Here is a 24,786-nt window from a genome sequence, read left to right as displayed (position 1 = left end):
TGGATCTTGAAGAGAGATCTTGGCTAGAAGAGTGGACTTTAGATGCATATAAATGTAAGCAGTACTGGGTTCAAGGGAAAAGATGAAATTGTTCAGCGAGAGTCAGGGACTTGCTTGAGAACTATTACCCTCACACAAGTTTAAAATACAACAACAACAAAAAAATCAGTACTTTAACACATTCAAAATTAGTGCCCAGGTTTTATTTTCAAAATGGAAACCCCTATAAGCTTTTAAGGAACTTGAATTCTAGAGGAAAACTTTTAACTCATCAGGATTCCTAGTCTCTATGTGTCACTGTCTAAGGGTGCTTTTATCTGTAATAGTTGAATTGGGCAGTGGAAACAACGGCAGGCTTCATCACAAAACCCAAGGATAGACTCTTGGGTCTGGCACTTACCAGCCACCTGACCATTCATCTGAGCTTCAGTTTCACCATCTGTAAGACGGCACTATGACCTATTCTAATTGCTTCATAGGATTTTGAAGATCAAATGACATACTGTATGTGAATGTGCTGTACAACCTAAGAAATTATTAGCACAAGAGTATTAGTCTAGCATATTGCCTGGCAGAGTAGAAATGGAAAGTATTTACCTGATTGTAATAATCTCCATTATTAGGAAGGAGGCAGCTTCAGGCAAGTGTCTCTGTACTTCCCACACTTCCTATCACAGTGTCTGTACTGCAACAGCTCATCAAAAATGTCATAAGTACTGAAAACTTGGTCTAAAGTTTTTTGTTTTATTCTGTACCTTAGGACCTCTGGGCATTGGAGCGGGAGGAAAACCTGATGAAATAGAAATTATTCCTTTTAACATTTTAATTCTTCTTTTCTCAAGCCAATGTCTTGGGTTTGCTACAAATACCTCTAGACACTGCTTAGTTCTGCTGGTTGCACAAAGTTCTGAGATAAGCACAAATGATTAGACCAGAGCTAAACTCCAGCATAAAAGAAAGATTCGTTGTCTGCAAAAGGATCAAGAGTCAGAGAAAAGTGAATGCTTCCATGATCTGCTCCAAGAAACCAAATTTTTTACCTCACAAAAGGGGTCCTCTGCCAGTCATTTTATACCTGCCCCACAAGGAACCCATATTTTCCAAAGTTCTTTTAAGCTAAGGGGATGACACTACAGTTTCATGGAGCCCCTCCTTCATTTTCTGTCAAGATACGCAGGGACAGAATGCCTCTCCCAAAACTGTATCGGGACACCTGCTGACTTCATGCCAAAGCTCACCCTCTTTTAGGCTTCCAAAGGTCAGGCTCTCTGACTGCCTCGAGAAGGGGCCAGGTGCTCTCTTCTCAGCCTGTGAGTTCTCAGGCCTCTTTTCAAAGCCTGCTTTTAAAAGTTATTTCCTGTAAAAAAGCATTGCCTAAGGTCACACAATGAGATTAAAGTCTGCAGACTCCAAATGCATCCTAAATCATATAGTCCAGGATAGTTAATCCAGAATTTGGAATTAGAAGAATTGGTTCCAGTCCCAATTCTACTGAAAGACAGTGTTTGTGTCCTGACCTTTCTCTTTACAACTCTCTCGAAGGACGGCAGGGGATTAAATGAGATAATGTACCTAAAAGCACCTTAGAAATGTTACAGTGCAAATTGATTTTCCCTGAATTTTTAAAATTATTCTCATCAGCTCCAACAGATTATGTAAAAGCTATAAAAGCCTGCACTTCTGGCTGGTTAGGGCTAGTTATGGAAGAGACCTTAGCTACTGGCTGGCACAATTTCCAAGTGAGGATCCCACAGCCCGTTCATGTCCCTCCTGGAGCCAAAGGCTGATTTAAATTACTTTGCAGCCCACCAGGTAACATAATTCTAATAACACGTTTGAGAACTCAGAACACTGGTTAACAGTTTAGAAGAGCAGCTCTCTGGGGCTCCTTCTTGCCTCCGGGCCCTCCTTCACACGTGCCAGTCCTCAGAATTCTCAGCCTGCTCTTCACTGAGCTACTTCCTCCCCATCCTGCAAACCTCACTTCAAATGCCATTTCTTCCTCAAGCAAACCTTTCACTCTCCAGACAAGGTCTCACTCACAAAGCAACTTCTAATTCTCCTTTATATCATTTAATCCAATTGTGATTATAACTATGTAAGTACCCCCATGTAAATATAAGCTCTGGGAGGGCAGGGTTCACATCTGTCTGGATCCTTCCACATCCTTAGTGCCTTGGATAAAGACAGTAAAATGTGTTGAGTGAGGCCAGAGCTTTGCGTTTCTTCAATCTTGTTAAGAGCTCTTGTGGCAATGAATATAAAGTATAAAAAGAAAACAAATTTTAGTGCTGGCAGAAAAGGTTCTGTATGGAGGAATGCTTCCTTTGGCAGTTTTCTCCAATAAAAAAAATGTATGGGCCTAATTAAATCATCAAGATCTTCTTCAGAGGCACCAGAATGGTCAAGGATGGAGCTTGCTCTGAACTATTCACTTTGTTCAAGTGGAGCAGCTCTTCTGGGAAGAGCAGTTAATGTCAACAAGGAAATAAGCACAACTTCCTTTGTAAACAGACAACTGTCCTTTCTTTTTCTTTGATTCTTAGGGCCCAGAAGACAGTTTCTAAGTATGGAAACTACCCTAGGCAAAACCATGAAGAAGATGAAGTTCTATATCAACCTCACTTTTTCCTCACTTATTACTATTTGTTTTTCTAATGGCCTTCACACCCCTACCTTAGGATAAATTTAAATCAATGTTCAGCCTCACCTAAGTATCTTTTTTTTTTTTACCTTATCCTGACTTTTGGAAAAAAGGTTCTGTTCTCCCAAAAGTGTAATCTGAGACAACAGCTACCAGATCTGTGTGTAGTTATGTGTAGGAATGTGTGTGCGATAAACTCCCTCCCTTCCCTCTAGAATCACATTTGCTCACCCTCCTTACCCTGGCCGGCCCTACTTGGCCAAGTGTTGGTGAACCTAGTTGCCTTAAAAACACACAAACAAGAAACAGGGCCTAATTTTCATAAAATGCATTGTCAAGAAGGAGCCTCCTCAAGTAAGATTCAACATCTGCATAATAATAATAAATGTTAGTGCGTAAAAACCAATGATTGTGGGAGAGATGTTATCCTGTGGCTAAGAAGTGCTGCCTGGACCAGATCTCCTAGGTCAAGAAACAGTAGGACCAGAGTGTTTAATAATCATCAGACAAGTGGCCAGAGTTAGCATTTCCTCACAGCCTACTATCTCAGCTTCACTGGGACCTTCTCAAATTTCACTGGGCTGGTTCTTATTAGGGTGACTTCGAGGAGCTTTAGCTTCAGGGATCCTTTCTTTTACTATCCTTTAATTATAGTTAGTCATTTTGGGTTTTGACAATTCCTGCAGGATGTAGGTTTTGTTTCTTCCCTGTAAAAGAAGAGGCAACCCATCTATTCAGTAGCTGGAAAAGTGAATTTCCTGTGGAATGACAGGAATTACATAGAAGCAAGCAATTTTATTTTCCTCAAATGTAGCAATAATTTTAATCTGTACATACATAAAACAAACAGTGCAATTATAAAACCTTGAAGGTGACATGCATACTTTAAGGTGCAGTTGGGATGGGGGAGGATATTAGCATCTCCAATTTTCCTTACCACTTTTTTTTTTTTAAGTTCCTTATGCAAAAGTACTGAGTCAGGAAACTTCATCTGGAATGCTGAAGTTAAAGGTGAACTTCCTGAAGTCTGCACGTCTAAATATCACAAACAAAACAGAAATGACCTCCTAGAACAGTTTGGGAGGGACTAGCATAATATGGCTGGGCTTTCAAGCTGGGAATGAATTAAATCAGGGATGCATTTTTCTGAAAAACTAAAAGAATGTTTGTAACTGAGTGTCCTGTTTCTGTTTCATAGTTGCTACCCACTTGAGCCCTTCCATCAATCTTTTTATTCGGTACAGGTTCTGAATAGATGCTGTTCAATGGAGTTACTTGTAACTAGGGGTGGTGAGATGCAGAAAGGAGGACCTGGGAAAATGGCTTCTTCCTTGATGTCTGAGTCCGTGCTCCTCTTCCATTGTTAGTTCTTATGGCCTTTTCTCTGCCATGGAAGCAGAGGTAGCTGGTGCACAATGTCAGATGTTGTCATCGTTCACAGGCCCAGGGGTGCAGTAAAGGCGAGTGATGGGGGTCTACCTTTGCTTCTTCCAGAATACCTTTCTCAAGCTTTCCTGGCCTTTCAGTGGCACTTCTAGAACTAGAAAGTCAGTTCACTGGGTCCTTGACTCAGAGGCCAGGATGAGACAAGACGTGGCAGAGTGACAAGACACAAATGGAAAATATGGTATCAATTAGCCTCAGAGCAGGAATAGAGAGATTTATATTTGCACTGATGAAAATTCAAATTCCCAAAGTCAATCTAAAAAAAAAAAGAAGATTTTCTGTACAAGTAGCCTGTGCACTTCTGGTGATAATTCCTTGCACTGCTCTCAAGTTAGATGATCCCAGGGACACTCTAGGGCAGTATGCTCTAGCTCATCTGGAACAGCTCTTTCTGGCAGTGGCATTTTGATGTAAAACCCAAAGTAAATCCATACATGGCGTCACAGTTATTAAAATAATGAAATATTACTAGCCAAATGTAACTGCAATTCAATCAGTGTTATATTTCACACACAGAAATTTAGAAAAATCAAGAGTATGATAATAAAACCATAAAATTAAACAGAAGGAAATCAATTTCTACAAGAAATCAAATATATTTACAGTGAGATTTAAAGGGAAAAATAAGCTACTTGGATCATAAATTTAATTTTATTTTAAATAACTTTAGCTACCTCAGCTGTTAATACAATAAAAGCAGAAAGAACAGGCTGCCTTTTGTCCAGATTTAATCAGAAAATTGTATCTACAATAATTGACATAACTCGCTTCTTGTCCTTCACCCATCTCATCAAAAATTATTGCATTTTCCCCCAAACTGTATTTTTTGGATTCTTCTGTGAATATACTCATTTCGTCCTCATTCCTGGAGGCATCTTGGTTTAAATCCATCTTTAAAAAAAGGAGAAGGGGTACATATGTGGAGGCAAAATATTCTCTTGAAGCCAACAGATATAGAGTTGCTAGAAGAAGCTGATTGTACACACAAGCTGCCTGGTTGGGAAGGGGAGGGCTGCTGATTTAGAGACATTGTGACAGCCTTTGGTGGATGGGCACAGGCAAAGCCCCACTGGGCCCTTCTTCCTTGGCAGGGTCAGGACTGAGCCAGTGGAGGCGGAGCTTCATCTTCTCCTTGGATCTTGTCATTTTGGTTCTCCTCCAAAAGCCTTCATCCAGATAAGAAGCCAATGACTGATTACAAAAATAAGAATAATTAAATTTGGCTCAAGAGAGAGATTGTCCAACTGTTCTGCCTTGTTATTTTTTCAATATCCAAGGCCTTTACAAAGAAAGAAACAAAAACATCTCTCAATCTCCCAACGAAAGTGAACTTTTTTCTTTTTTTTTTTTTTTTTGCTCCAAATGCTACGACCTGAAGAATGGCTGCAGATTGAGATATCAAAAATCTCAGAAAAATATATAATATATTTGTATATCTCTGTATGTCTATTATTTAAATTTCACATTCCTTTAAAAGTGGTTATTCAGTCAGTAGCTGCTGAAGGAGGCTCTTCTGCTGGGCCTGGGGGGTCTGTGGTCCTGCCGTGGGTTTTTGAGTTCCCAGTGGACCAGGCTGGTTCAGGTAAGGGTCCCCGCCTACCAGATTCACTGTACACTGGACGTCAGCAAACACCTGAACCTGTTGCACCTGCTGGAACACAAATAAAAGATGTGTTTAGACAGAAGGGTCTGCCCCCCCGGCTTATGAGTGGGTACTACTTGAAGTGGAAACTCACTAGAGCATTCCTCTAGTCTGTAGTCACCACAGAGAAGAACTCTTCTGTCTTCTTGTCCTACAAAAAGAAAATCGCTGCACTCATTTTGCTCAGGGTTCTGGAAAGTTCACACTTTAAAAATAAAATCAAAATTGGAATGGTCAAGCCTCCTACAGGGTTGCCATCAATACTGAAAATGAGCATCATTGCTAATATTGCCAAGATTGGGAAAAGCCCAGTTTCAGTCTGGGTATCCAGTGGTGGGTTTAAAAAATAGGCATATTATTTGGAAAACTGGTTATAAAAGCATTCTATGGATGACTTTAATAGGATAAAAAAATCTTTATGATGTTAGAAGATTAAGGGCTTTAACCCAGTATTAGCAAAATAAAAACCACCACAGCTCAGTAAATAGGACATCAGTATTACTAAAATTAATGTCCAGAAGATTTGTGTAGTATCTAAGTATACTATTACATAGCTCCTTTACATATTGCCTTTAGAATTACAGCAAAATATTAGAACAAATAAAAATTTTATATTTAACTTATTTTTCCTGATAGACAATCCATTTAAACACATGAGCTAAAAATAACAGTAAACTACTAGCTGAGAACAGTGTGAATTTTCCCTTTAACTACTTTCAGTAATAATACATGTATTCCTTTAAAAAGTCTGAGGTTACACAATTTTAACATTTTCTATCAGGAAAACAAAGCCAGAAGTTAGTCTTCAACAATCAGCCTTATTAAAAAGTCATCTGTAGAACTGATTAGGCCAATATCACACTTGTGAATGTTCCAGACCAAGAATGGAGATGCTTTCTGAGGTATCCAAGTGCATCTATCTAAGGGCCTCAGCAGTTGGCAACCTTGTGCCTCATGTTTAAATAGGTTCATGAAGTATTTTAGATTAGCGATAGATTTTTTTGTTCATCACTAAATTCATGCCAATTACACTCAGTGTTTCTGAAAACTTTTCTATCTTAACTGAACAAAAGTTGTTTTCCATCAACCTTAATTGGCCAATTGTCAAACGTCCCGACCATCCAATTTCTCCATCAGTCTAACCCCTGATGATTTTTCCTCACGATGCACCTACACCTCCACTCTACTCTGTCGGATAAGGCAGACAGTTCTTGAGCTGAGCTTTTTTAGTGTCTGATGCATTAAACCTTTATTTAGATTAGTATCGTTTCTGTCCTCACTCTCTCTCTCATCCTCCTCTTTCCCCCAGTTTCCCAAATTTTGCTTCTTGTCCCCATTGGCTCCCATTTGTTTTCTTCTTCTTTTGGGCTCTTCCTCAGGTACATAACATACACCAGCTCTCTCTGAGTCTATTCCCCAGCTGCCTCTGTGCCCTCCACCCACCTTTGTTCTCTATAACTTCTCATTCCTACTCTTTTCCTTCTAGAGCTCCAACCCTGGCCTTCCTCTCTCTCTATGTCAACAATTCCCCTACCAGCCTTCTTCCACCTTCTCTATTCTCTGTGTTCTTTTCCTGTTCTCTCCTCTTCCCCATCCCAGCTCTCCAAGTGCAGCTAGCCCTCTATCCTCCCCTACTCCTTCTCTCCTTGTTCTTTTCCGTCTCCTTTTCTGTACATCTGTTTCTATATTTCTATCCAACTCACTCCCCAGCTTTTGTCTGGCAAATACAAAAACATCAGAGCAAACAGAGATTTCATGATGGGCTACCACAGAAAGAAGATTCTGCCACTGAAACTTAATGTGAGCACAAACTATAGTGCATTTAGGCAATGACTGATTTTTTTTAAAAATTAACATGAAGTTTCATGTTTGTATGTTTCAACACATGAAATACTGGGGCAGAGCATAAGGTGTTTGTGCCCCCAAACACTTAAAAAATTTTTGATAAAGGCATGATAAAACAAACTGGAGAGAAAATTCTGCTGCTTTAAAAAGAATGCTTTATTAAAAAGATACCAAACTCCAAAAAGTACACATCTCAGCCTTTTTGAATTATTACTTAAAAACATGGTGACTTAGACCAGACCTCAAAGGACTTCTGATATTGCTATACCTTCACAGACAGGCAAAGCAACACGAAAACAAAACTTATGCTTTGCCCAATGAGAAGAGTGATGTGAGAGCTGAGTCCCAACCTCTTAAGATTTTCCAGCATAGTTTTTACTTCAATTCACGTACTATCCCAGGACTCAGGAACTTTAAAACTTAGTTGTTTTGTTGTAAGTATATGTCTCTGTAAGTAGGAGACTTTTTAAAACTTCTAGTGAATAAAGACTTCATTTCCCCCAGCACAAAATCCTCTCTTCACCATCACAGGACTCAGATCCTATTTCCCGATGCTCCAACTATGCACATAGTTTCCTAACTGGCTTTCCTCTTTCTGAGCTGGCTGTCCAGTGCTCTTCCTTTTCCCTCTTCCCCACTCAAGATGAAGCTTAAACTAGCACTTTTCTCACTGTTCCCCTTCAGGGATGATGCTTCATTTGTAGGACTGAATCCAAATTCCTTAGAGTTTAGTATTCAAGGCCCCTGGAAATTTGATCCAATCTACTTTAGCAATTTTAATTCCTGTGAATTCTTATTACAAACCCTTTATGCTCAGTGGATTTGGCTTCCCAGGACTATGCTGATATTACTGTTTCCCTGTCTCTGTGCCCTCTAACTTCCAATCCCCTGGACTTCCAAGCTCACCCCCTTCCTCAGCCTCCAAAAACCACAGTACCTTTCTCCTTCATTTGCCTCCTTCAAGGCCCAGTTCACTCCTATCTCCTACATAAATGCTCTCTGACCACCTCAGGAATTTCTCCTTTCTTTTAATGCTTATGGCTCTTGTTACTTGTAATAAATTTGAGTTTGCCTTCTTTGGTTATGTAATAATTGACGTGCATTTGTCTGTATGTTTTATCTTTCGACAGTCCCTAAGTGGTATGGCAGAAAAAGCATAAACTTTGGTGTTAGAAAGACCTGGGTTTGAAACTCAGCTCTGCCACTTTCTAGTTTGTGAATTGTATATGTAGTTAAATCACCTCAGGTTCTGTTTCTTCATCTGTGAAAAAAAAGGAAAACTAACTCCTTCATAGGGTTACAGTGATGTTTACATGAGATAAAGCAGATAGTGCCTAACACAACGCCTGGCAAATCATAAGCATTCCACAAATGAAGCTTCCTTTCCTCACTTCTCCCCACAGTTCACCTAAAGAGCAAACATGTCTCATGTTTCTTTGTATCTCCACCTTTGCATAAGGCCTGTGTTTTTTAAAAATGTCCTTAAATTATGCTGATATAGGAAAGTGGCCACCCTTGTTATTCGTATTGTTTTGAAACAAACTTCTAAAAGGAGGCAGAGTACACAGTAGGCATTCTGTTTTGTCTGAATTTATTGAACTCTTTTGAGGTATTCTGATTACACATGAGTTTTAGCACTGTGTTTATTTACAAATAGCAATTAGTGGTCACCATTTGTGATCGCTTATCCTGTCTAAACATTGGATTAACCTTTCTGAAAGCTTATCTCATTTAACCCTCTCCTAATCCTCTAAGCAGGTATCTCATCAGTTCTGTTGGTTATACGGCAGCTCAGGAAAGTTCCCTAACATGCCCAGGATGACACAGCTAAGAAGAGCAGAGCCAGGGCTCACAACCAGGTCTGACTCTCAAGGTCAGGCTCTTAACCGCGATGCTACACAGAGATTCCTGTGTATCTAGAGAAAACTTGACAGCTCTGGGCTTAGAGTTTTCTTACTGACCTGGGTTCCATCTGCTTCTGTTTTGAGAAGGTCAGTGGATGAGAGCTGGTTGCAGTAGAGGCCTGTGTGTCTCAGTGCTGGATCATTTATCTATTAAAGATAAGTACAAGACCAAATTACAAACTAGTTGTTTACGTTGAAGACCAAATTCCTCAATGAAAAACAATCTCACTGACAGAAAAGTAATAGGAGGAGAGCAGAAATAACAAGCTTAGAAATTTACTGTGCTGTTAGAAGTCAGGACAGTGGTTCCCTTTGTAGAAGTAGACAGACATGCAAGGGAGTGTGGGGAGAACCTTTGGGGTGCGGCTGGTAATGTTCTGTTTCTCGATCTAGGTGATAGTTAAAAAGATGTGTTCAGTTTGCGAAAATTCATCTAGTTGTATACTTTTCTGTATATCCCTACAGATAGATACTTCAATAAAAAGTTAATTCAACACTCGTGAAAGTTAATTAGCAAAAGACTTCCACTTCCAGTCAAGATTCAGTAACAGGGATTATATTTATCCTCTGCCTGAATCAACTAAAAATTTGGACAAAATATATGAAATGAACACACTCAAGACCTTGGACAAAGGCAATGAAGGGGAAAGTTGCCCCTAAGGGTTGGGAAACAATTGAGGTGAGTCCTACCACTACCCCAGCCTACTGCCTAGAGAGAATTTCCAGGCTGCAGCATGAGGACAGGGAACCAGACAGCACCTGGAAGTCTTCCTGAATTGAGCGTATAGAGCTAGAATTCACAGGGCAGAATATCAGGAGAGAACAACACAGAGAGTAGCAGCTTAGTACTGATCAACTAGCTAATGGATGTTACAGAACTACCCAAAGCAAAGATTCACCTGAAAAGATTTACATGGAATAATTCCCAAAGATCACACAGAGCTGGGAACAGGTCCTGATCCCACCAGCCAGAGTGGAAAACATCATGATTCAGGTAGCGTACCAGAATGGTTTTGCTTTAGTAGTAGGGTAAAATTAGCCCTATACTAAATACTGCTCTGGTCCCACTAAACAAAAAAGCAAGACCTGAAAAAAATCAAACTGTTTATTTCCAAGTAATTTAAGCATTTCCCAAAACAAATCTCAATATTTATAGGAACATAAACAAGGTAAAATTCACATGTCTGAGATCCAATAAAAAATTACCAGGTATGCAAAGTAGCAGACTCTGACATAAATCGTACTAATGTTTTCTTAGGTCAGTCTCCCAAGGCAATAGAAATAAAAGCAAAAATAAACCAATGGGAACTAGTCAAACTTATAAGCTTTTGCACAGCAAAGGAAACCAAAAACAAAACGAAAAGACAACCTACGGACTGGGAGAAAATATTTGCAAAAGATGTGACTGACAAGGGATGAATTTCCAAAATATACAAATAGCTTGTACAATTCAACAACAAAGAAACAAACAACCCAATCGAAAAATGGGCAGAAGACCTAAATAGACATTTCTCCAAAGAAGACATACAGATGGCCAACAGGCACATGAAAAGATGCTCATCATCGCTAATTATTAGAAAAATGCAAACCAAAACTATGACTTACAATGAGGTATCACTTCACACCGGTCAGAATGGCCATCATTAAAAAGTCTACAAACAATACATGCTGGAGAAGGTGTGGAGAAAAGGGAACCCTCTTACACTGCTGGTGGGAATGTAAATTGGTGCAGCCACTATGGAGATAGTATGGAGGTTCCTCGAAAAACTAAAATTAGCGTTGCCATATCCAGCAATCCCACTCTTGGGCATATACCCAGACAAAACTATAATTTGTAAAGATACATGCACCCCTATGTTCACAGCACCACTATTTACAATAGCCAAGACATGGAAACAACCTAAATGTCCATCAACAGATAAATGGATAAAGAAGATGTGGTATATATACACAATGGAATATCACTCAGCCATTAAAAAGAATGAAATAATGCCATTTGCAGCAACATGGATGGACTTAGAGATTATCATACTAAGCGAAGTCAGTCAGAAAGAGAAAGACAAGTACCATATGATATCACTTATATGTGGAATCTAAAATACGACACAAATGAACATATCTGCGAAACAAAAACAGACTCACAGACATAGACAACAGACTTGTGGTTGCCATGGGGGTGAGGGGGTAGGGTCAGGAAGGATTGGGAGTTTGGGATTAGCAGATGCAAACTATTATACATAGGATGGATAAACAATAACGTCCTACTGTACAGCACAGGGAACTATATTAAACATCCTGTGATAAACCATAATGGAAAAGAATATTAAAAAAGAATGTATATACAAGTATAACTGAATCACTTTGCTGAAAAGCAGAAATTAACACAACACTGGAATCAATGATGCTTCAATAAAATTTTTTAAAAATAAAATAAAAAAACAAAGTAACAGAAAAATATGATCCATAATTAAGTGAAAAATCAATTAATTGAAGCCAATCCTAAAATGATGCAGAAGCTAGAAGTGACAAGCAAGAATATTAAGACAGCTATTATAATAACCATATTCCACATATTCAAAAAGAGGAAAGACTGAACATGTTAGAGATATGGAAGATATAAAAAGGGTCCAAAGTGAATTTCTAGAGATGAAAATACACTAGATAAAACTATCAGATATTGCAAAAGATAAGAACTGTGAATCTGAAGCTATAGCAATAAAAACTATCCAAAATGAAACACACAGAGAAAAAAATGACTGACCTCATACCCCCTTAAAAAACTCCAAACCCAGAAAATCAGTGAACTGTAGGATAACTCAAATGGCCTATGATATGTGTAATTAGAGTCTCTGAAGAAGAGGAGGGGGTTGGTGACAGAAAATATATCTGAAGAAATAATGGCCAATACTTTTCCAAATTTGATGCAAATTATACACCTGTGAATCAAGAGGCTGACTGAACCCCAGGCACAAGAACCATGAATAAAATCACACTAAGGCATATCATAATCAAACAGCCTAAAACCAGTGATAAAGAGAGTAATCTTAGAAGCAGCCAGAGACAGCAGATATCTCATCAGAAATACAGTGGAGCAATGTCTTTAAAGTACTGAAAGCTAAAACTACCAACCTAGAATTCAGGGAAAAGAACTTTCAAAGATGATGGTGAAACAAAAACTTTTTCAGACATACAAAAGCTGAAAGAATTCATCACTAGCAGACGTGCACTATACAAAATGAAGACCTTCAGGAAGCAGGAGAATGATACTAGATGGAAATTTGGATCTACACCAAGGAATGAAGAACACTGGAAATAACTACGTGTGAAATATAAAAACTACTTATTTAAACTTTAAAATATATTATTGACTGTTTAAAGTAAAAAAAGTAAAGTAAAAAAGTACTAACAACATATTGTGGGGTATTAGCATATGTAGATATGATATGTATGTACAACAATAGCACAGGAGGGGAGAAACAGAAATAGACCATTGTGAGATTTTTATATTTATATGAGGTGATATAATAGCATTTGAAGGTAGATGGCAACAAAGATGTATACTATAAACTCTAAAGCACCAGTAAAACAAGAGTTATTTATAGCTAATAAACCAACAAAGGAGATAAAATGAATTAAAATATTCAACTAAACCAAAAAAGGCAAGATGGGACAAAGAGAAAACAAATAAGATGAGAGATTTCAATCTTCAATAGCAATATCAATAATCACATTAAATGTAAATGGGCTAGCCACTCCAATTAAAAGGCAGAGATTGTCAAACTGAATAAAAAAGCAAGACCCAACTATATAAGAAATACATTTTAAATGTAATATTCTTTTTACCTAATTCATTTTATTTTTTATTATTCTGTCTTAATATACTAGAGATAGTGAATAATTCTACTAACTGAAATATGACAAGATAACAACAAGGACAAGAAACAATCCTACTTAGTTCTTTTATTTTGCTATAAGATATCACTAAGTCATTGAGATTTTTTTAAATGAAGTTCTATTTTTTTTAAATTAATTAAGTAATTTTATTTTTGGCTGCGTTGGGTTTTTGTTGCTGTGTGTGGGCTTTCTCTAGTTGCAGCGAGTGGGGGCTACTCTTTGTTGCGGTGCCCAGGCTTCTCATTGCAGTGGCTTCTCTTGTTGTGGAGCACAGGCTCTAGGCACACGGGCTCCAGAACACAGGTTCAGTAGTTGTGGTGCACGGGCTTAGTTGCTCTGTGGTATGTGGGATCTTCCCAGACCAGGGCTCGAACCCGTGTCCCTTGCGTTGGCAGGTGGATTCTTAACCACTGTGCCATCAGGGAAGTCCCTAAGTTGTTGGTTTTTTCCCTGCTAACTTCATTAGGCTAATACCTGGTGAATGGGGACTTTTTTTAAAATTCATATCAAAAAGGAATTCTATAGAAAAGGTAATCAGTGTTTACATGTTTTTTAAGACTTGCTATAAATTATGGCTATATGGTCATAGCTGAGTCACCATAGTCTACTTTGTGGTTGATGACAGAATAGTAACTACAGGGAGTACCCAAAGATTTTTTTAAATATCACTTTGAATTTAGTCATTCTTTCCTTAAAAATCTTTAGGAGGCTCCAAGATAAACTAAACATTTAGATGGCCTGCAACACCCCCTAAAAAGCTTACCAATTAAATTCTGCTCTAAATATAATATAAACATCCTCTTAACATTCATTAGGCTTTTCAACATCTATTCCTGTCTAGGTCATGCTGTGCTAACCAGTATTGAATATTCTTTTCTATCTCTTCCTTTAGGCAAATTTCCCATGAAGACTTTCCTAATCAGACACTTTTTCTTTTAAACCCTCTGTGGTTAACCGTATATACCCCTAATCTGACAGAAATATATGCACAGTCCTATGGGGTCCATCTCTTACACAGCTGTTCTGTCCCATTATTCAACTAATCCTTTGTTCATGTTGTGCCTCCCCAACTTGTTAATATTATTGCCCACAGAGCTATCTTTGTATATAGTAAGTACTGAGTTTGTTGAACTGAAAGGGAGAAATGAAGAAAATGTATTCAAAATATAAAGGGGTAAGTTCCAAGTCAATGTATTATATGTATCATTTTATAATAAATCTAAAACACTAAAATCTCGTGAGACTAAAATCTTACAAGGTCTCTCAAAATTTCCATTGTGTATCTTAATAAATAGTAATTATCAAAAGATAGTGGGAAAGAAAAAGAAGTGTGGTTATTTTTGACAGGTAACTGAACATTCCTGATTTCCTTGGAATAATGAATTGCAGTGTGGTGTGATATAGAGCACTATGTGTGTGTGTAGCAATTGTGCCAGTTGTGCCACTTACCTGCTCAGGGCACACAGTATTCATGCCTGGCATCTGCAAAGAGCTCATCTGCATCTGGCCCATCATTGGGTTCATGTTCTGAACATTTGTGTTTCCACCTGCCATGGACACGGTGATGCTCATATTGTTGTACACTCCTGGCTGTGCAGGCGTGGGCTGGTTCTGGACAGCTTGACTGAACACACTGTTAACTCAAAAACAATCTCAATTACAACCACTGATCATGAACATGGGGATAATGTGTGTGGACTCTTTTTCTAAATTATTAGATGGAATTCCAAAGAAAATATTTTATATTCCTAAGTTATGTGTAAGATTTTATCTTATTATAATATATAAGAACTAAGTATCATTCTTAGTTCTAAGATGCACTTAGAACTAAGATGCACTTTGAACTCTGCTCAAGGGGTTTAATAACTAAAAAGACCTCATTTTAAGTCATAATTATCTGGCTTAGTATCAACAGTTGTTAAACTTCAATTATTCAAATAACTAAGAAAGGAAGTTTTCCACAGAAGTAAATCTTCCAGATAACTGGTTTACCCATTTAAACATCAAAATCATTCTAGTATTTATTACACTATTTTATCTTCTTAAATAGAGAATATCCTATTTAAGCAAAGTACCTGGCATATATATCAGTCTTCAATAAATGGTCATTGAATAAATTAACAAAGGAATGAATGATTCAAAGGTAGCATTCTTATATTGTGATTGCTTGTATGTTCTCTTAGATTTAATACCTGGGGGAAGTGATGATATTTTGTTCCATTTATTCCTTGTCTCTACTAATAAATGACATACAGCAGCAGGCACTCAGTAAATATCTGATGAATGAATTAATTGTGGACATGGGTTATTACTCAGTGCTGTCAACTGATGAGGTTCAGCTGCTTTTGTTGATAGATTTTACTGTATGTATACCAATGTTTTTTGAAGTGTAGTCCAGAGACCATCTGCAAGAGAATTCCCTGGTATTCATTGAAAATTGAGACTCTCAGGCCTTACCCCAGCCCTAGTGAATCATATTTTCTGGGGGTGGGTATGGAAAGCTGCATTTCTAACTACTTACGCACATTAAAATTCGAGAGCCTTTATTCAGTGTCCTACCGCTTGCTGTCACTTCTCAAGGATTCAGCTTCTGGCCATTTTCAATATGCTATAAACTAAGAGGAAACCAAGAAGTATATACCAGATATTTTTATTTGGAAAATGTAATATTTTTGAAGACTTCAAAGGTTTTCTCAGACCTGAAGATAGCTTCATGTCTTTTCTAGGAAGCAAAATGCAATGCCAGTTATGGTTTTCAGAGGGCTTGTTTTAGACTTCCTTCTTCACCACCAAGGTCTGGACTGTGGTTACACCAAGGATCTCAAATGTTAAACCAGTTTCTATTAGCAGATAGAATAGTATGGAATAAACTCCAAGTAAATACAATTTGAAACTTTATATCTGAACCCCCCAGATTCTAAGTGATACAGATATACACATCTAAAGGAAAATAATATGAACTATGTCTTTGGTAAGTTCCATAAAAAACACCAAATGTTTTGGGATTATCTATCAATTTTTAAACAATAAGCTGCTGGTAAAATTCCACCTATTTTAATGTTTATTCTGAAGAATTTGATTTCAAAAATTATTTATCCCATCAATGGCTTATCTATTCCTTGCTTGCTCTTGGGAGGTAAGCAGGATGTACTAACATTTACAGCTTCTGGTAAATTAAGGTAATCATACTGAAATTAACAGGCTGAGAAACAGCCTATTCATCATGTCTGAAGAAAAGTAGCAAATTTTCCCCAAGTAATTATAAAACACAAATGCTCAAAGAAAATTATATGCCTAGGAAATGGTCAATAATGCATCTGTGGACCATTAATGTCTGTACAGTGTGTATGCTTGTCAGACAGTGTCCCCACAGCTAAAGATGAGGAAAAAAACCATTAGTCTACTGCCCATTTTCTAATGAGAACATTTCTGCCTTAGACAGTGCTCATTTGCAACTGATACATAAATCACCACTGTGAAGGCGCAGGGCTATGTAAGTTAATGCATGCAGCAGCTTCAAGGACTGCAATGATGTCATACTTAGTGAAAAAAGTTTAGGATTTAATTTCTTTTCAAATTATATTTGGGACTGTATATTAGCCTAAGTTCTTTCAAACTACTCCTGCCAATAGCTCCATTTTAGCTTCTTCCCTCATGGGAAGAAGATCAAGCCCTTCTGCAGCATCAATCACTGTTCCAGGTCCTGGAATGGACTGTGGGGTTCACTGGCACCTTAGGCCCAATGCATGAAGGCCCCCTTCCTCACACTTTCCTGGACCCCTCCCTCGCCTGCTTTCCTGATTTGCCTCATGGCAGTTATCACAGTTTCCTTATGCTAGCACCAGGTATTTGGTAGCCCTTAAATCATGGGGGGAAAAGGGAAAGATGACAACTTTGGCCTAACGTAGGTTCCATAGATATTACAGGTATTAACAAGCAAGGAGGAGTTCCTGGTCAAATAAGTCTCAGAAACAAAGGGTTAAAACCACAGACCTCTGCCTTTAAAATGCTAATAAGCCCTGGGATTCTCCTTTGTGACTAGAGTTACACAGTAACACTGTCCAGTTCCTGGACAAATAAGTTTGTTTAACCCTTTATTTCTCTTGCTACCAAAGAGATAATGAAGAAGAATCACATTACACTGTCTCTGAGCTCTATTACATCATTCTGCTTAATGAGTCTTTGTTTCATGTTTTACTTCTCGTCCGACCTACTCTGTCATTACTACACTCTAGGTAAGTTGACAACAGGGGCTGTTTTCCCCAGCTCCTTGTGGTATCTTGCACTGTGCAAAAGAGACAGTGAGTGATCACAACTATATGTTGCCTGTGTTGACTAATAAGACTTTTATACATGAACCAAAGAAGCAAGTGTGAATGTTTGAAGAGTTGGTGATAACTATTTTCTTTCTCAAATGATTTGGGAAAGTCAAAAGTTTATAGAAACTGCTAAAGTGCAACAAAAACTCAAGTCCATGTTTTGAATCTGCATCCAAAAAATGAGTTAGGTAGGAATAGGGAATCTCTACACCATTTGTTCAACAGATGTATATTAAGTGCTTACTTGTTCTAAAGGATGGACATATACAAGTAAACAAAAAGTCCTTGCTCTTCTGAGGCTTATATTCTAGTTGGAGGAGAACAGACCATAAATAGACTAACACAGACAGTATGTCAGATGTTAAGCATGATAAAGAGAAATAAAGAAGGGAAAGGAGGACTAAGAGGTGGGAAATGCTGTTAGAAATGATTGTCAGGGAAGTTTTAATATGGTGACATTCAATACCTATGTCTAATAAAGTGACATTTTTAAAGAAGAGACTTGAAGTACGAGAGAGAAATCCATGTGGCTACTGAGAGAAGAACATTCCAGCAGAGGGATTTAAAAAATGCAAAGGCCCCTGAGTTTGCAATGTACTTGCACATCTGAGGAACAGAGGAATAAACAGAAGCCAGTACGGCAGAATGAGTGATGAGAATAGCAGATGAGGTCAGAGAGGTATCCTGGAGCAAGATTATGTAGGGCATCAGAGGCCCTATATTGTATTTTGAATAAGTTGGAGTGTTCTGAGTAAAAGGGCTGATATCTTGCCTCATGTTTTAAAAGCATCACTCTGGCTACCATGTGGAGACTAAACTGTAGTGGAGCAAGGGTGGAAGCAGGAAGACAGGAGGCCACTGCAGTGGTCTAGGAAAAGGATGATGCTGGCTTGCGCTGAAGTGTACAAGTGGGGGCAGTAAGGAGTGAGAGCTGCTAAGAGCTGATGTGATTTGCTGATGGATGTTTGATGTGGGATGTGAGAGAAAGAGAAAAGGTTGTCTTCTGAATAACTGGAAGAATAGAGTTGTTTATTGAGATGTGAAAAAAGTATGAGACGAGCAGGTTTGGGGAAGAATATCACTTTAGTTTTTGTCATGTTATGTTTGAGATGCCTATTAGACTTCTAAGTAAAGATGTCGATTCGGCTGTGGTATATACAGTATGGTGCTCAGGGGAGAAGTCTGGGCTAGAGACTTAAATTTAGGAGTCATAAGCATAGGGACAGGCATTTATATCAGTAGACTGAATGATATAACTAAGGGAGGCAAGCAGATATGGGGAAGGACGTCCTAGAATGAGCTCTGAGGCCCTAAAATGGAGGTCAGGGAGATGAGGAAGATCCAGCAGAGGAGACTGAGGGTTAGGAAGAGAGTCACCTTTCTCAGGAGAGAAAGTTGTTCCAGAAACCAAACGAACACAGAGCTCCAAGAAAGAGTACATGCTCAAATATGTCAAGGGCTATCAAACGCTCATTGCATTGGCATTGTAAAGGACATTAAAGGACCTTGATAAGAATACTTGTGGTGGAATGGTAGGGATGAAAGCCTGACAGATTCAATAAGAAATGGAGAGGAGAGGAAGGGATTTAACTGTGAAGGGGAGCAGATCTGTCAGCATGACTGTGTTTTTTTTTCCTCAGGGCACATTCAGATGCTTAGGTGTAGGTATGGAGCGAGAGTTTAGTTGGATTTCATTAGGGAGCATTTTGCTAGGCATAAGTGCAACAGAGGGAGAGGTGGGCAAGGAGGCTGAGAGTACCTGTAAGGGAGTAATTATAAAGATGGACCATGGAATCTAAAGTAAGTATAGGAAGCTGGGATTAGAACACAGTAGAAGACGAAGTTCTTGCACAACCCACAGACTGTTCCATTTCTACCTAGTTTACATCAGTCCTCACTGAGAGCTACACAGTTCTCTAACAGGAAGATTCCCTCTCTTACCTTTCAATGAACTTTCAGAGAATATGGTCTTAAGTTTCAACTTTAACTACCTTACTTATTATGTTGTCAGATCAAACGGCTTCCCTGTCATTAGATCAGACACAACCAAATTAAAACCTTTATAAAACTCAAGTGATGTGTGAAAAGTTCAGCAGCCACGATTTGGGGGGAAAAAGTGACTTTAGTAAGATAATTCTCAGTAAAATGGGTAAAACAAGGCCACTGAAAATCCAGAGATTCAAAAAGCTAGGTAAGGTAGAATGACCTTAGAAGACTTAAAAACCTTTGCTGTTGCTATGAAATCCTTCAAACATACTGAGAAGAGTGAAACCGTGTGCCCACTATTCAGCTCTATTGAATTCTAACATTTTGCCATTCTTGCTTTAGATTTTTAAGATTTTTAAGTGTTTTTATAAAGAATGATTTTTTAAAAAGTACTCATTCCTATATCTGTCCCAGCGAAGCTCTGTTACTCATAGGAGTCGATCATATTCCTCAGGTGTGCTGGGAGTGGGATGAAAAGGTTTACAGTACTTTTCTATACTCTAAACACACAAATTTGCCTTAAATTGACTTGAACTTAAAGGACTTAAAAATCGCTATTTGCTGATAACTATAAAATTCAGTTCCTTGAATTTGCAAATGGATAGTAGCTAATAATCTTCTATTTGGATTGTGAAGGCATATTTGTTCTCATGTGCTGCAGAGTATCAGGGATGCTCATATATAAAAATGCCCCCTTACTTGTTGTTTCCCATTGCTCCTTGCTGCCAGGCCTTCATGTCTGGTGACTGGTAGCCTAGAAGTGGGCGGAGTCTGCTGGAGCAGAGAGCTCTGAGGAGGAGGGATTGGCATCGGCACCATGGAGCTCCCAGGGCTTAGAGATGGAGAAAAGTTGGCCTCACCTTGGGGAACCATTCCTACAAATCGACACAAATTAATTTACGTGAATATACTATATATTTATTAACCCCATAAAAGAAAAAAAAAACCCAGAAGGATCTGTCATAATATAGTTAGAAAACAGCCTATTCAACAGAATAGGAAAAATTTCAGTTCCTTAAAAACAAAACAGGAAAGTTCAGTATAAACAGACAGATAAATAAACATATAAAAGAGATTTGGAAGAACGTTTCCATTCACTAAGATATTGATTTGGGTACCATGATTATGTATGATTTTCTTTTCTGTTCTTTTCTGACTACGTGAATTTTTTTTTTTTTTTTTTGTGGTACATGGGCCTCTCACTGCTGTGGCCATCTCCTGTTGTGGAGCAACAGGCTCTAGACGCGCAGGCTCAGCGGCCACGGCTCATGGGCCCAGCCGCTCCGCGGCATGTGGGATCTTCCCGGACCGGGGCACGGTCCCGTGTCCCCTGCATCGGCAGGCGGACTCTCAACCACTGCGCCACCAGGGAAGCCCTGACTACATGAATTTTTAAGTGTAAAACAAATATGAGCACACATGACAGGATTGCTTGTGTAATAAAAATAAGTTGAAAAGGATACACGATGACAGATGTTCACTAAACTTGTGATAAACATTTCATGATGTATGAAGTAAGTCAAATCATTATGCTGTATACCTTAAACTCATACAGTGCTGTATGTCACTTATATCTCAGTAGAAATGGGAAGAAAAAGAATAAGTCACGGGATGTAATGTATAGCACAGTGACTATAGTTAATAATACCGTACTACATATTTGAAAGTAGCTAGGAGAGCGGATCTTGAAAGTTCTCATCATGAGAAAAAAAAAAATTGTAACTATGTACAGTAGTAGATGGTAATCGGACTTACTGTGGTGATCGTTTTATAATATATACAAAATATCGAATCATCATGTTATACACCTGAAACTAATATAATGTTATGTCAAGTATGCATCAATAAAAATAATTTTAAAAAGCTTAAAAAAATAAGGTGAAGAGGGAAAAAGGTAAGAAAAACCCACGCATGAAATGAAAGTATTGTCGGCTGCTCCTCCTCAGTTGTCTTTATGGGCACTGCTTCCCTTCCCTGCCTCTTTTTTTAAGCTTTACTGATATGTACTCTATATAGCATCAAATTCACCCACTGAACTGCACAATTCAATGATTTTTAGTAAATTTATAGAGTTGTGCAACCAGCACCACAATCCAGTTTAGACATTTTCATCATATCTCAAATTCCGTTGTGTTTGTTTGCAGTCAATTCCCACTCCCACCTCTAGCTTCAGGCAACCATTGATCTGCTTTCTGTCCCCACAGATTTGCCTTTATTGGAAACTTCATATAAATGTAATCATGTGAGGTCTTTTGTGTCTGGTGCCTTTCTCTCAGCATAATGGTGAGTGAAACATTACGCTGAAGTAAGCATTTATCAGGAGTTTGTTCCTTTTTATTCAGGATAGTGCTTATTAGTAACCATTGATATAACTGTGTTGAAAAATCAACTGACCATAAAAGTAAGGGTTTATATCTGGACTTTTTATTCTGTTGCAGTGATACGTATGTCTATACTTGTACTAATACTATACTGTCTTGATTGTTGTAACTTATGATAATTTTTGAAACTGGTAGTCAACCAACTTTATTCTTTTTTTTAATATAAATTTATTTATTTATTTTTATTTTTGGCTGTGTTGGGTCTGCGTAACTGTGCTCAGGCTTTCTCTAGTTGTGGACAGTGGGGACTACTCTTTGTTGCGGTGCATGGGCTTCTCCTGTTGCGGACCATGGGCTCTAGGTGCACGGGCTTCAGTAGTTGTGGCTCGCGGGCTCTAGAGCGCAGGCTCAGTAGTTTGTGGTGCACAGGCTTAGCTGCTCCGCGGCATGTGGGATCTTCCCGGACCAGGGATCGAACCTGTGTCCCCTGCATTGGCAGGAGGATTCTTAACCACTGCGCCACCAGGGAAGTCCCCCAACTTTATTCTTAATTTGCAAAATTGTCTTGGCTACTCTAGGTCCTTTGCATTTCCATATAAATTGTAGGAGAAGCTTGTCAATTTCTCCCAAAAGCATGTTGATATTTAGATACGGATTGTGTAATTACAAGATCAATTTGGAGTAAATTACTACCTTTTCAGTATTCTCTCTGATATCATTTTGTATAGTTTCCATTGTTACATCTTCAAGTTCACTTTTTCTTTTATAATGTCTAATCTGTTGCTTATCCCATCCAGTGTATTTTTCATCTCAGACACTGTAGTTTTTATCTCCAGAAGTTTCATTTTGGTTTTATTTATATCTTTCATACTTTTATTTAACACGTTCAAGCTTTCCTCTAGCTTCTTGAACATAAAGAATAAATGTATAATTTTTAACTGTTTTAATTCTAACACCTGTGAAATTTCTGGGTTGTTTTTTTTTTTTTGCGGTACACGGGCCTCTCACTGTTGTGGCCTTTCCTGTTGCGGAGCACAGGCTCTGGACATGCAGGCTCAGTGGCCATGGCTCACAGGCCCAGCTGCTCCGCGGCATGTAGGATCTTCCCGGACCGGGGCACAAACCTGTGTCCCCTGCATCGGCAGGCAGACTCTCAACCACTGCGCCACCAGGGAAGACCCTCTGGGTTGATTTTGATGACTGATTTTTCTTCTTGTTATTGGTTTTATTTTCCTTTATCTTTGCATGTCTGGTAATTTAAAAAAATTCAGATTCCAGGGCTTGTGAATTTTACCTTGTTAGGTGCTAGATTTAAAAATTCCTTTAAATTTAAATTTTCGACCTTTGTCTGGGTCATGGATAGGTTACATGGTAACAGTTTTAATTCTTTTGGGTCTTGTGCCTAAAGAGACAAGAGCAGGGTTTAGCCTGGTGCTTATTTTGCCCTGCTACTTAGGCACCAACATTTCTGAGTATTCTACTTGACACCGTGAATTTTGAGGTTTTCTATTCTGGCTGGTGGGAAGAGGAACTGGCCCTGTGTAAACTCTGAAGATGTTCCGTCAGTTCTTTTCAGGTGGTTTTCCCTGGTCTCGGTTTGTGTACGCACACACATTGATCGGTTCTCAACTGAAGACCTGAGCAGGACCCTCTATACATCCCCATGGTTCTCTCTCTGTGTGGCTCTCTTCTCTCTGGTTCTGTGCCCTAAAACCTCTACCTGCCTTGGCTTTCCCAGACTCTTAAGTGCCATTGCCTCAACTATAGGAAACCACACGCTCCTGTTGGATTCCCCCTTCCTGCATCACAGTCTGGACAATTTCTACAACTATTGTTCAATTTTTTGTTTGTTTCAAATGGAAGAATAAATCTCGTCCCTGTTATTCCATCTTGACCAAAAGTGGAAGTCCATAAAAATTTAAAAGAGTAAAAATGGGCTTCTTTTTACGTTTTCTGTTATGCCAGCACTTTGTATTTTTTATTTTTTTCCTGACAAAATACATTTCAGTTAAATACTGTTGAGGTAAAGAAAGTTATAAATGTACAGAAAAAAAGAATATCATAATGTGATCACCCATAATTTAGTATAATTCCTTCAAATCTTCCTCTATGAAATACTGCATAACTTTGTGGCTTGCTTCTTTCTCTTATCATTATATAATAAGTATGTCTCTATGCCCTTAATGTCTCCTTGTAAACATAACTGTAGATTCCTGTATATTTTGTGTTCTGTTATTATTAATACAATGATTTTTCTGTTTGGTTAAACTAGCCAGATATGTAGTTAAAGTATTCAGTTTTGTGTTTTATAGGCTACAGTTTTAAAAATATTTTAAATTTTCTGTGAAAGTTGAGCCACCTGTAGACTTTCTATATTTTTTTCTTTCACTAAACATTTAGCTACTTGTTTTCTTGGTAAAATTTATATAAATAAAGCTACAGTGACTTACCTGGTGGCGCAGCGGTTAAGAATCTGCCTGTCAATGCAGGGGACACAGGTTCGAGCCCTGGCCCAGGAAGATCCCGCATGCCGCGGGGCAACTAAGCCCATGCGCCTCAACTACTGAGCCTGTGCTCTAGGGCCCACAAGCCACAACTACTGAGCCTACTGAGCCTGTGCTCCGCAACAAGAGAAGTCACTACAATGAGAAGCCCGTGCACCACAACGAAGAGTAGCTCCCACTCGCTGCAACTACAGAAAGCTGGCACACAGCAACTGAAGACCCAGCACAGCCAAAAATAAAATAAATAAATTTATATTAAAAAAAAAAGCTACATATTTTTC

The 24,786-nt window shown here is 38.5% G+C and overlaps 1 protein-coding gene across 1 annotated transcript in view; it reads right to left on the bottom strand.

The window, feature by feature from the left end:
- Positions 1–4,567: 4,567 nt before the first annotated feature.
- Positions 4,568–24,786, bottom strand: part of NCOA1 (nuclear receptor coactivator 1) — a 262,458-nt gene continuing 242,239 nt past the window's right edge. The window contains 5 exon segments of the mRNA XM_032652699.1: positions 4,568–5,741; positions 9,539–9,628; positions 14,825–15,008; positions 20,380–20,435; positions 20,437–20,555. Of these exon segments, the coding sequence (XP_032508590.1) occupies positions 5,571–5,741; positions 9,539–9,628; positions 14,825–15,008; positions 20,380–20,435; positions 20,437–20,555 (620 nt within the window). The 3' untranslated portion in view covers positions 4,568–5,570.

Source organism: Phocoena sinus, chromosome 13 (assembly GCF_008692025.1).
Source record: "Phocoena sinus isolate mPhoSin1 chromosome 13, mPhoSin1.pri, whole genome shotgun sequence".
Lineage (NCBI taxonomy): Eukaryota > Metazoa > Chordata > Mammalia > Artiodactyla > Phocoenidae > Phocoena > Phocoena sinus.
Note: the sequence above shows the minus strand (reverse complement) of the source record. Positions and strands in the feature narration are given on the sequence as shown.